The 12,386-nt window shown below is 38.3% G+C and overlaps 1 protein-coding gene across 2 annotated transcripts in view; it reads left to right on the top strand.

The window, feature by feature from the left end:
• DNAH9 (dynein axonemal heavy chain 9) overlaps positions 1 to 12,386 on the top strand; it is a 212,906-nt gene that overhangs the window by 160,362 nt on the left and 40,158 nt on the right. For both annotated transcript variants that reach the window (XM_088133503.1, XM_088133502.1), the window contains exons 58-59: positions 3,574 to 3,744; positions 4,139 to 4,261. In XM_088133503.1, coding sequence (XP_087989629.1) covers positions 3,574 to 3,744; positions 4,139 to 4,261 — 294 coding nt within the window. The remainder of the gene's footprint in view (positions 1 to 3,573; positions 3,745 to 4,138; positions 4,262 to 12,386) is intronic.

Genomic DNA, 12,386 nt, shown 5'->3' with positions numbered 1-12,386 from the left:
TCTGTTTGTTACCTTATAGTGGGTGAAGAGGTATTACATTTGTTTATACTTGTGATGAAGGTTGGAAGTCACTTTTTTATATATTTCTTTTTCTTTATTATATTCTTTCTTTCTTGCATTTTTTATTCTTTCTTTCCATTCTCTTCTCTTTCTCTAAGTTTAGTTTGTATTAGGTTTTACAATTGTAATTAAAATTCTTAATAAAAATATATTTTTTTAAAAGAAATGCTAAGTCAAAACATTTAAAGGCGTAAGCTAAAAAAAAGAAAAGTAAAAATAGCTAAATGTAATTTATAGCAACACAATTCTATACCTTTCTACCCTTGTAAGCCATCCTTGTTTTCACCACCACCATATACCACTTCACACATTGCTGTTTTTTCCTTATATTTCTCACCTCTTTCTATTTGAAGATCTCATTCATAGGTTTCCAACCATAAGTTTCTCAGTCTTCCCCTTCTGGAACCACTCACTCATCCTTCATATATTTGCTGAGCAACTGTTTCTTTTTTATTGTCTCTTTTGAATAGTGTGTAGATGTTGTTTATCTCTATGTGCCTGTTGATGGCTACCTTGTCTGGATACCAAGCTTCCAGGAATTCCCTCGCATTTTTGGATTTAGGTTGGTCTAAGATGCTGACAGTTTCCCAGTTGAAACTATGGTTATATCTGTCCTTTTGCAAAAAAACCCTGCAAGACCACTGAGAGGCAGAGCAGAGAGATGGAGGAGGAAAAGAGCCCCACCAGAGTCTGCAAATCCAAGCAAGTCTGCAAACCAAACGAAACCCACTGCATGCAGCAGCCCAGGTGCAGAGCTCTACAAACCAGCTTCAGAAACAGAGGCCTTTGAGTGCTGGGACAGGGTGGGGGTGGGGGAGCAGGGAGAAAAGTCCATTCGTAAGTTTATAAAGGAGTGAAAAAGGTTTTCACATGCAAATGGCCTGAAGATTGGCTACAAGAGCTGAAGACCTGGGGAAAAAGGAAAGATTTAAAGAAGAAATAGTTAAGATAAGAAAACATAGTACTAACATAGGAATAGGAACCTAAAAATAGAACATAGAGGTAGAAATGTATAAATAAAAATAGAAATAGAATTGTAGTAAACGTACAATAATAAGATAGTAGAATAAAATAGGAGTTTAATTTTGTTCAATAAAACAGTTTTGTATGGGAAAAACAAATACGTTCTTTGTGTCTGTGTTCTGTACCATATTAAGAAAAACCCTCTTTTTCCGAAGAGTCACTCTTGATAGAACCAAATAATGGTCTATCTTACATTCAGAACCTCTCATCTCTCTTGAATCCTTCACTATTTCTCCCAGATTTTTATTGTAAATTAATCAGTCAAACTTTTCAATTACTTCTTTTTTTAGGTATACAAATTAATAGACTTTGCTTAAACCATTTATCTGAAATAAGCAGATTTTTTTCTAAGCAGATATTCACCAGTCACCATGCTCATTCATTTTTAGTTATCTAACATTCTCACCAGTCATCTAACATTCAGGTCATCTAACAGAAGAGATTTTCCCTTGCATCAAATTCATCTAGAATGTGATGATAACTGCTGTACAGTTTTCTCCAAAACTCACCCTTTTTCCCTTATCACTATTCATTGGAGCCTAACATGCAATTGTCACTAATTTATGGACTCCTTCTTTTATAGGTGCTCACAACAATCTAGATTACGTCAATCCATGCTTTATGACATAAATTTTAGACCTTTCATTCTGATTAAACCTCACATTAAACCATCCTCATTTAGATCTCTTACATCCTTTGGCTTTCTCTTGGTTTTACAAGCACCATCTTGCTTGTTTGCTTTTTTGTCTTCCTACTTTCCTTTTGATGTGTTCATACTTTTCGCATCATGATTGTCACCTAGTATGCCTTTGGATGTTGACCTCTGTTGCCCATTATGGCTTTGGTCAATCAAAGCTTTCACTTAACACTTTTTAGTAATACAAATGAGGCATAGACTAGGTCACCGGCCATTGTTGCACCCATACTACAGGCAGCATTCCTGGCTAACATTAAGGGCAGTACTGGCCAGTTCTGACACATTTTGGCGAGTGTGTCACATATGCAACTACAGCAAGGTTTTCCCTCATGTATATTCATGCTATTCAATGCAAGTTGGACCGCTAATCTTAAGACTACCTTGCAAGCCAACTTACTGTTGCCAGCTTCCCACAAACTAATGGCATACTTAGAATGCTACATGTGATGTGCATATTCTTTTTCAGAAATCTATAGATTGATAATTGGTAGGTTTGTTACAATAGGCCTACAATATATTTAATTTGAAAATTCATGAAACCCATGAACGTAATTTCTGGATGGCTCATAAAGAACAATAAAAAGTTTCATAAAAACAACAGTAGAAGATAGCTGTCATAATGCACAAAAGCCAAATATAGCAGCGATAGAAGGCCAGAGAGAACAAATATGTTTTGAGAGCTCTCCCAATCTGCAGTAAGGAGTAGACTTGGTTTAGTTCCAGTGACATATTCCATAAAATAAGTCCTGCCACCAAGAATGACAGATTAGTTGTTGATGCCAAATGTATCCATGGTGAGATCCATAAAAATTGTCCCAGTTTTAAGTTTTAGTTATTGACCAAAATCTTGGGAGTTGGAAGATATGAGAAGGGGGAAAAAAAGGATGATTTGTTGACAAGTGAGGCTGCAAGGAATTGAAAAAGGAGGAGATACTGAATTATTGTGGGACAGGGTATGACATTGGCTGAAAGGAGGAATGGAGGGTTGAAGGGAGCAGCCAAGAAAACTAAAAACCACAAATCAGACCCAGACCAAAACAGAGCCCAGTCCACACAAAAACTGTGATATACTGACCGGGAAGGCAATGGCCATGTAATTTAGCTTTGGAGCTCTACTGTGCCTGTAAGGGAAAATTTCCTACAGAATTTCCTAATAAGGTGAAATTCTGGTACCAGAATCAGGTGATTCCTCCCTCCCTCCATCTTTTATTTCCTTGAGTCAGAACTCTCAGCTCAGCACTAACTGAAACTAATGAGTCAGATATGTCACATAGTCAAAGTAGAATGGTTGCTTTTGGCCAGCTGCCATGGAGTTCGTCAGGAGACTATCAACCTTTTTGCCTGTGATGGCAGCTCAGTTTTTCTACAATGCATAACCATTGCAAATGATAAGAGACAAAGAAGAAGCTGCCGGGTTCTGTTTAACTCTGCTTTCCTTAATGCTCGTGAGAGTACAATAACAGATTTATATCTTTCTCCCTCTAAATACTGAAAGTTGGAATCCTTCCATTCTGCCTAAAGACCTTGTGAGCCAAGCATGGGTGTAGCAGTAGCTGCAAGTCACTTATTCCTAGATTACCTGAATGCTAGCTAGTGCCTTGTACCATTTTCTTCTCAATTTTCTGAATGAGTTCCAGAATGACATTTTATATCAAAAACTAGTTTGCTCTAACTGTGATTTTCAAGGCTAGATGGAATCAACATGGTATTATTAAGCCAGAAGTGTTTGGAGATCTACCTAAAAATGTGCAAAATGATTCATTATCTCTGTCTCTCTTTCCCACTACACCTAGGCATTTAATGTGGTCTTCCAGAAAGCTGTGTCAAGAGCTCCACCAGATGAAATCCTGAAAGAGCGAGTAAGCAAGCTGATTGATGGTATCACATCCTCAGTATTCCAATATACAACTCGTGGACTCTTTGAATGTGACAAACTGACTTACACTGCCCAAGTCACTTTCCAGGTAATTTGTGGTTTTGTTAACTCTCACACCAGTTAGTTTCTAAGTGATATGCATTGGTGGATAATGTTGTCTATATTGCAACATTTTGTTTATGAATTACCAGGTAAGAAATTCTGCAACTCTTTCAGTGGTAGATTATCATCTTTGTGTCTCTGTAAGATGGTTACATTGGTGTTTTAGACCCTTCATTGTATGGTGGTTCAGTACATTTGAACAAAAACAGTTCAGTCCAAGATGTCTGCAATTCCCAACACCTCTGTTCCACCTCCTTACTAGCATTTTGATATCTCTTAACTTCTAGAGTCTTGCTAGATGCATTGTCTGCCTTCTGCCCTTGTAGCCTTCAAGAAATGTTGGCAAGTTTCTGAAGTATAATCTGGGTTTGTTGTTGCAGATACTTCTGAAAAATAAAGAAATCAATGCAACAGAACTTAACTTCCTGCTGCGATATCCTGCCCAAACAGGAGTCACCAGTCCAGTAGATTTTTTGACAAATCAATCATGGGGTGGCATCAAGGTAACTTTTTAAACCCCAGATGAGTCTTTACTACTAATTATTGTATTGAATATATATATTCACTTTTCATGTCAGACCATTTCTGCTATTGAGCTGTTTTTAGACCCTAGTTGCTGGGGCTGATGTTTTCCAGCTTGAGGTCAAATTTCTAAAGCAAAATATGACCATGATGTTATTGAGCATAGGCTTTTTACTGCCATCAACATTTTCCATCCATAGTGGGAGGAAAAGCGTGATCTGTAAGGGCATCTAATCACAGGAGCTCAAGCAGTCCTTCAGCAATAAACAAAGAGCTGATTAAGTGAAGGAAGAATGAAGTAAAGAAAGCTTAGAGCATAAATTGATAGCTAGGAGGATGATCTGTAGTCTTGACCTGTAGTACATTTGCTTTCTTGAATTAAAACTTCATAGACTATATGACTATGAAGATTGGTCTTACATTTTTTGGAACTGTTTAAGTAATAGTGTCAGGAAATCAACTAATGGCCAGTGTAATTTTTTTAACAAAGAAGTCACATGCTTCTTATAACCAACCTTGGATTGTCTGGCAGCATTACCTTATAAATGAATTTTCTAAACATTTTTCAGGACCAGCCCATGAAAAATGCCTTGCAGTTGTCCAAATGATATATTAAGATGTGTTGCCATAACATGGCTGGAAATTATTGAATAATGTGGGAATCTAGGAGATTTAAAAAAACAACCCAGAATTGTCACTATTTCTTCTCCTGGACATGATGAAATACCTTGAAGAGACCTCTGTTTGCCATGGAGGCCTTGAAGTCTTGTTCCGTTCATTGCAGGGTGACCTCTTAAATAATGAAGTCCTTGAGAACAACTAGGTAGCTTTGAAAGTGAGGTTGTTAGGCAGTTCCCCAATATGATGTGGCCAAACACATCTTCAGATGCACATATACACTTGAAAATGCCATCTGACAGGACCTAAGCAGCATGCCTACTCTGTGGTGGCACCTGCTCTCTAGAATAGGATACCCCCTGAGATTCATATGGTCCTGACCCTGTTGGCTTTTTGTAAAGTGTTAAAGACCTGGACATTCCTCCAGTCATGGGGTTAAGATATCAGACGAGTATGTTTTATGTGTTTTTTTGTTTGCTGGACCTGGGGTTATGGGCTTTGAGTGCAGTTCATGTTTACATTATTTTCTGCTATTCATTTTATGTTTATTGTGTGTTTTTTTTAAATCCTATGTTAGTCACTTGGAGTCACAAGTGCTGGTTTGGCAGTCATATAAATTGATATAAGAATAAAACAAACAAACAGGAAGACAAAACAGAATGAGGATGATGAGACAGATGCATTTAAGTCAATTCCAATTAGGTTTCCACAATAGAAGTCAATTTGTTGTGCTTATTAGGATCAATTCTTGAACAGCTGTTTCCCAATTCTGTGATTTAGTTATCAACTGCATAATCTTGGGACTGCCATCAAGGCAACTTGGGGGTTGTACAGGAGCAACCAACACCTTTTTAAATAATGACTAGTGACTGTACCACCTCTTCTCTTTCTCTGGCCCTACAATGTCTGCTCCCTACATTCTTCCATTTCTGTGTCACTTTATAAAACATCTCTCTCTTACTAGCAAGCAATATCCCTACCTCTTGTTATCTGATAAAGATTTATAATACAGACAAACAGTCTTTTAAAACTCTGAATAACCAGAGACCACAACTTCCTTCTTGGCTCCTCTCTCTGACCTGTATTCTGCAATAGGAATAGGGCATTTTACAGATACATGGTTAGATCAACAAACAGCCTTTCACATTCTAATAATAAAATAGAAATGGATCGGTCCCTGCCCCCATGAAGATCTGCAGCAGTATCAGCAAATTATTTTGCAGTGTCCTCCACAAAAGAATAAAGTAGAAAAATGATCCATGAAAGCTCAATTGGTCTCTTGCCACCAATCACAGTTTTACAATACAAAAATTTTCCCATGTTCTTTTAAGAAGAGAAGAGAAGGAGATGCTTTTCTGCTTCATCAACTTCAGGAAAGTGTTGGACTCTACCTAACAACTCAGGGTCGAGCCTTAAATTGTTACAGAATGGAATTGGCAAAAAAAGATGTGGTCTCATCATATCTCTTATCCAATCCATCAACTGCTGGAATGGATTGGAAACAAAGGCAATCAAAGTGTAAGAGAAGTGCAAAAGAGGGGGAGTAACTCAGATGGGTTCAGTTCAAACTATACATCAGTGTTGTTCTGACCCCTTGGAATAGTCATAAAATCCAGGGCTATCTCTGAATGACTTGCAGATTGTGTGTGTTATTTGCATATGACCTAGTCCTGCTGTTACCCAGTCAAGAAAGACTAGGAATAAGTTTGTAGTCATTGAAAACTTCTGAAATATACAGGCAAAACTGAAGTAAGATCTGTTTAACTCAAAACAATTCTAGCTAAGTATTCTGTTATGAAACAATTAAGACCAAGCAAGCGTTTAGATGAGTATATGCTGTCTCTTCAGGAAGCTTAGTAGAAATCATCAAAGGTCTGCAGGGAAACTTTCTGTAGAAGGAGCAAGTGTGTAACCTACTGCACTATCTTTGTAAAATATCAGTGGCGTAAGGATAGACTGAATGCCATTGGTCTGTTTATCAAGAGAGATTCAGAGCATCCTTTAAGTTGTAGTCTAGAAGTAGGTACATGACTTCAGAGAGAGAGAGAGAGAGATATATGATATAGACAGACAGACAGAGATTAATATAGGAAACTGCCAAATTGCAAATCAAAGCATCAGTGTCCCTCATCATTTTGAATAGGCCAGTAAAAAGCCCCCAAGAAATACATTGCTTTGATTGCACTTCTGATGAAGTGCCACTTGGATGTACTTTTGCAGAGGGAAACCGTGCCCTGCTTCTAGGTGCTTAAGTCACCATGCTAGATTGAAGTGGCAATTTTGCTGGCCTTTCCCAGGCTGCAGTGCATATTTTCCTTTGGAGGAAATAGCCAGGCAAAGAAAACCTTCACGGAACTGACTTGATGGAAGGCATCAGAGTAGAGAACCTTGCTTTTCTGTGTTAGAGTCCACTGATTTGGAGCAGCTCCAAGAAGCAAAGTTGTACCACTGGATGCAGCCTTATTATTTGTTTGGTGCCATGAAGTCCTGACCACTTGGATGGTAGGGACTGAGGAGCATACTGGGGGGGTCTAGTTGCCTCACGGTAACTTGGTGCTCTGTGACTGCCAGTGGCCACCAGGATAGCCATTTGATAAATAGGCAAATCTCCTATGTGGCACTTCTTTATGGAATGTTCCTACCACATGCTCCCCGAACTCCAGATGTCTCCTGGCCAAAAAGCTTATTGCTTTTTTGCTTATTTGCTTATTCCCATTGTAGACTATTTCTGCCTTTGGGGGAAAAAAAAAGATTTAACTTCCTAAGTCATTGCGGGAGATTCAAATAACTCTTAAGTCTTACAATGCTGCCTCTTGCTTCCCTCTTCACCAAGGAAAATGAAAAAGTAATTGGAGGCAAGCCATGGACTTCTTCAGTCCTCATGGAAAAATCTCAGCAAAGGTCTAACTAATAAGTGAGATTTTCTAATATTCTGGGTGCCCAAAATGGGAAGCTAAGATGCTCCTTCAGTCAGAAATGTACATCGTCTCAGATAATTGGGTTTCTGGTCAAAAAGTAATGGAGGAAAAAACAATTGATTTTTAGAAGGTCCAGAAATGACAGAATTGGCAAGGGACTCTGATGTTAATTGTTGGATTAAGGATAGGCAGTATGAACAAAAGGTTCAGAGTTCAGTGACAGGACCTGGATAGCATAAGAGAAGTTGTATAACTGCTTCCCACCCATTTTTAACTAATGGCTAATGGCTTTACTGTTGTAAAACCTTCTTCATAACTGCATGTACGTACTGTACTGCTGTATTCATTAATAAAGTACTTTGAGTTGAATTACAGATGAAGGAAAAAGTAGTTGAAACATACTGTATGGTGGATAATATTACTGTTCCTGCCAAGGTGTTCTGCTTTGATGAATTTGGATGTATTGTTTTTTTTCTCTCTTTCTCTGCCCTTAAAGTTGTTCAGTTTGAAGATTATTTTTAAATGCTGACATTGAAATAATGTTGCACATCCTAGCTATTGTGAAAAGCAAACAAATCTATTCCATTTAACTTTGTTTCAGCCAAAACAATTCTGAATATTTAGACAGCTCCATCTTTGTTTTTAGTCCTTATGTGGGCAGTTTAAAAACATGTACATTCAATAAATACTTTGCACTAGAGTTAAGCTCACAGCTTGAGCCCCTAAAGCTTCCCTCTCTTTTTTACACATTCACCATTGTTGTAAAAATAAATAAAATAAAACAAAAGTTGTAGCTATAAAAGTGCTGCAGAAGATGAGATCCATAATGCTGCCTAAGATTTGTTAGCAGTTGCTGATCATATTTTGTGATGAGTTTTTTTGTTCCTTGCTTTCAGACACTCTTTTCTGTAGCATATTTAAGGTCTTTTCCCCACTAGCAGCTTACAGTGTCTTCTAGAGACACTATATCTATTGTGGTGCCAAAATAACAGTAATGAGTACCGTGATGGCTGGTTGATGGTGTGAAGATGATGTAAATCATCTGCTTTGATTTTAATTAGATTTAGATTTAAAACTGCAGTTCATTCTTCTGCACTCATCACCTTCTCTTTTTGTTTTTTCCTCTGCTTGTCCTAATCTGGAGTGTGAAGGGAATTTAGAATATAGAACTGATAATGGCCACATGATCATTTGTTTTCCATATCAAAGAAGAAAAAATCTGCTTTAATCATCCATCCACAAACAAAAAAAACCAAACCAAAAACTAGTGCTTCTGGTGGGTTTTGTAACTATGGAAGTGAAAAATCAAAAAGCTAAACCACTTTATGATGAGCAGTTCTCTGCAGCTTACAACCATCAGAAGTAGAACTATTGTGGGGAAGGTGATGCACCTCCTTCAGTTTTTAATTTTGGAAAATATTATTGAGCATTTGTCTGGCTTCAAGTTGAAGTAGTAGTAGTAGTAGTAGTAGTCTGAAAGCCAGATCTGATCAGCCAGGTCCCCAAATCTTGTCCTTCTCCCAGCTCAGAACAAACAACTTTCAGGTGAATGATCATAATCTGGAAACAGTATGAAGTTGTAATGCAGAGAGATGTCAGAATTCATAGATCGTAAGTTTCATACTTGAACATCTCAACTTGGATCTAGTCTAATTAAAGTGGAGGTGGGAGGAGCTCTTCATCCTAACCAACTGAATGTAATTTAATTATTTGCTCATTTATATTTAAGGAGGCCTTATAGGACACAGCCTTAACCCTATTCTTTTTTTTCATATGCACATTTCTTCAGATAATCCCCTTATCCAGTGTCTTTCTCCACGTTTGCATTCCTTCAAGCAGAAGTCTGGCTCTCAACATCTGGCTTCTTTTCTCACATAGGCATTGCTTCATGAGGAGTTAGATCATTGGTCCATTTAGTTCAGGACTCCTGGTGATTTCGTGGGCACATCAGTGCATTTTTCTTGAAAATATTGCAGAAGTCGTTTGTCATTGCTTTCTTCAGGGATGCTTTTTGATTTCCCAGTGTATCCTAAACCCTGGCATTCTATGGTGGTCTCTTCCCCAAGTCCTAATTGTCCCTGCTTAGCTTCTAAGCCAAGCCAAGATTATTTAGAAAGCAGTTTATTAAGAATTGAGAGTATGCCTGGATATTTGGCATTATTTTCTTCTACCCTATCAGTCTAATCTTCTCTTTCATTTTGCAGATATGAAAAAGTAGCTGCAAAGGTATTGTGTAATAAATATAGGGACATAATTTTGCTTCAGTGCTTCATATATGCATGCTCAATGAATTTTGCTAATGCTTTCATAGTTTTAAAATGAAGATTATATGATAAAGCCTGCCTATAGCTTTGTTGAGTAGCTATGTTAAAAATATTAACATGCTAGAATGTCAGAGTCATCACTGAATCTTCCCATGTTGGTTCTTGATTCTTTGTAGAACTTTTCTGATATAATGCATTGATTATGGATTCCCTGACCTTTATCTGTTCTCTGCTGCCTTTTTTCCATGAGCATTATGACATCTTGGGTGGTAAGGACAATTTTGAGTGGATGACTACCAGGTAGTATCCTAGCAACATGAAATAATCATAGTATTTCATTGGAAGGGAATGCAAGATGCCATGATAGGTAAATTAATGGAACCTCCAGATACCTGCAGTGTCTTTTTTTCTCTGTACCATTTTATGGTGAAAGTAGATTGGCCACTCAGTTGCAAAACTCTTGGAATACTCTCTATGTAGTCCAGAAGTAAGGAGAATTTGGACCTTATGACTAAATAGCTGGAGGTCAGAAAAAGAAAGATTAGAATTCCTTTTGGAATCTTAAATGGAAATGCCATTGTAGCCAGTTTTTTCTTCTCTAAAGTTTTTAATTTGTTTTAATAAAAAAATAAATTTAATAAACAGGAATGGATATGGCTGAATAACCCAATTGTCCTTTTCTTCTCTTAGCCCAAGCAGAAATGGAGACAGAAGAAAAAGAAAGCATTAAGCTTTTATAACTTCTCTGAACAAGGGAACATTCAAGTAATCCCCAGACCAAAAAAAAAAAAAAAATTAAGAAAAGAAAAAAAGGAAAGAGAGGAACTGTAGCAGGGAGAAAGGAGTAATTAATATTCCTTTTTTTTCTTTAAAGATAGTTCTCTTATAGTCCAGAATCCACTGTTTTATCACGCCCACAAGGTATGTGCTGTTAAAAGCAAACTTTCATGTTGAGATACTTTACAGCATTCACATGAAAACATTTAAAATACTTTTACTGATCTGGGACTGGGTGCAGCTGCTGTATTAAAATATTTTATTTGAAAACGTCTCACACCCAGCCTTAAAAAAACTCCAAAACCTGTGGGAAATGTCAAATGGGAGCTGTTCAGAAAGAAGATATATCACCACATATTCCTTGACTTGCCTAATGATTTAATTTTACTTTAGTTTTATTTATTAGTTTTAGGTGCTGCCAGGCTCCAAAATGACTCTGGATGGCTCACAATGTGATAAAAAGAATACAACACAATACAATTCAAAAAGAGAAAGCCAACAAAAACAAATAGGATAAGGACAAGACTAGGATGGCGAATCCAGCCAAGAACACAAGAAACATATCAACAAAACTCACAAGGGACTCCAACCACCCTAACCCAGGGCCTTGGACAACAGCCAGGTTTTTAAGGCCCTCTGGAATGCTATCAGGGTGGGAGCCACCCAGATCTCAGAGTGAACTTCATTCCTGAGGGCAGGTACTACGACAGAGAAGGCTCACCTCTTGGGTTCCAAAAGGTGACACTGTTTAATTGAAGGGACCTGAAGCATGCCTACACTGTTGGCTCATGCCAGCTAGGCAGACACCACAGGAGACAGATGGTCCCTCAGGTAACCAGGCCCTATGTCATGTAGGATTTTATAATCAGCACTTTGAATAGCACCCAGAAGCAAACCAGTAGCCGATAAAGCTTGCAGAGCATGCCTTTCACTGCCGATGCCACTGCATTCTGACCAGTTGAAACTTCTAAGTGGTCCTCAAGGGCAGCCCTATGTAGAGTGCATTGCAATAGCTGAGTTGTGAGGTGACCAGGGCAAGAATGATTGAAGGGCCTCTTGATCCAGGAAAGGGCACAGCTGGCACACTAGTTAAAGCTGTGCAAAGGTCTTCTTGACCACAGCCACCACCTGCTCATCAAGCAGAAGCTATGAGTTCAAGAAGACCCCAGCTTGCACACCATTCTTGAATGGGGAAGTGGAGCCCATCCAAGGTTAAATTGGAATCTCCCTGGATCTAGGTGGCCCTAATATCCATAGCTACTCAGTCGTGGTAAGAATGAAGAAGAGATGGTTGCTTCCTGTCCAGACCTGCACAGCTTCCAAGCACTGGGATAGGACTCTGACAGCCTCACTCAGCTGGCCTGGGGTCAAAAGATATAATTGGGTATCATCAGTGTATGGATGATACTGAACCTCAAACTGGTGGATGACCTCACCCAGAGGTTTCATGTAGATGTTGAATAGGAAGGGAGAGAGCACTAACCCCTGTGGAATCCCACAAAGAACATCAATTGGAACCACCCCCAAAG

The sequence above is a fragment of the Python bivittatus genome, unplaced genomic scaffold (assembly GCF_059951505.1).
Source record: "Python bivittatus isolate LINGU-HERP-01145 unplaced genomic scaffold, Pbiv_v1 ctg000080_np1212, whole genome shotgun sequence".
NCBI lineage: Eukaryota > Metazoa > Chordata > Lepidosauria > Squamata > Pythonidae > Python > Python bivittatus.
The sequence above is the reverse complement of the archived record's forward strand: the minus strand, read 5'-3'. Positions and strand labels throughout refer to the sequence as shown.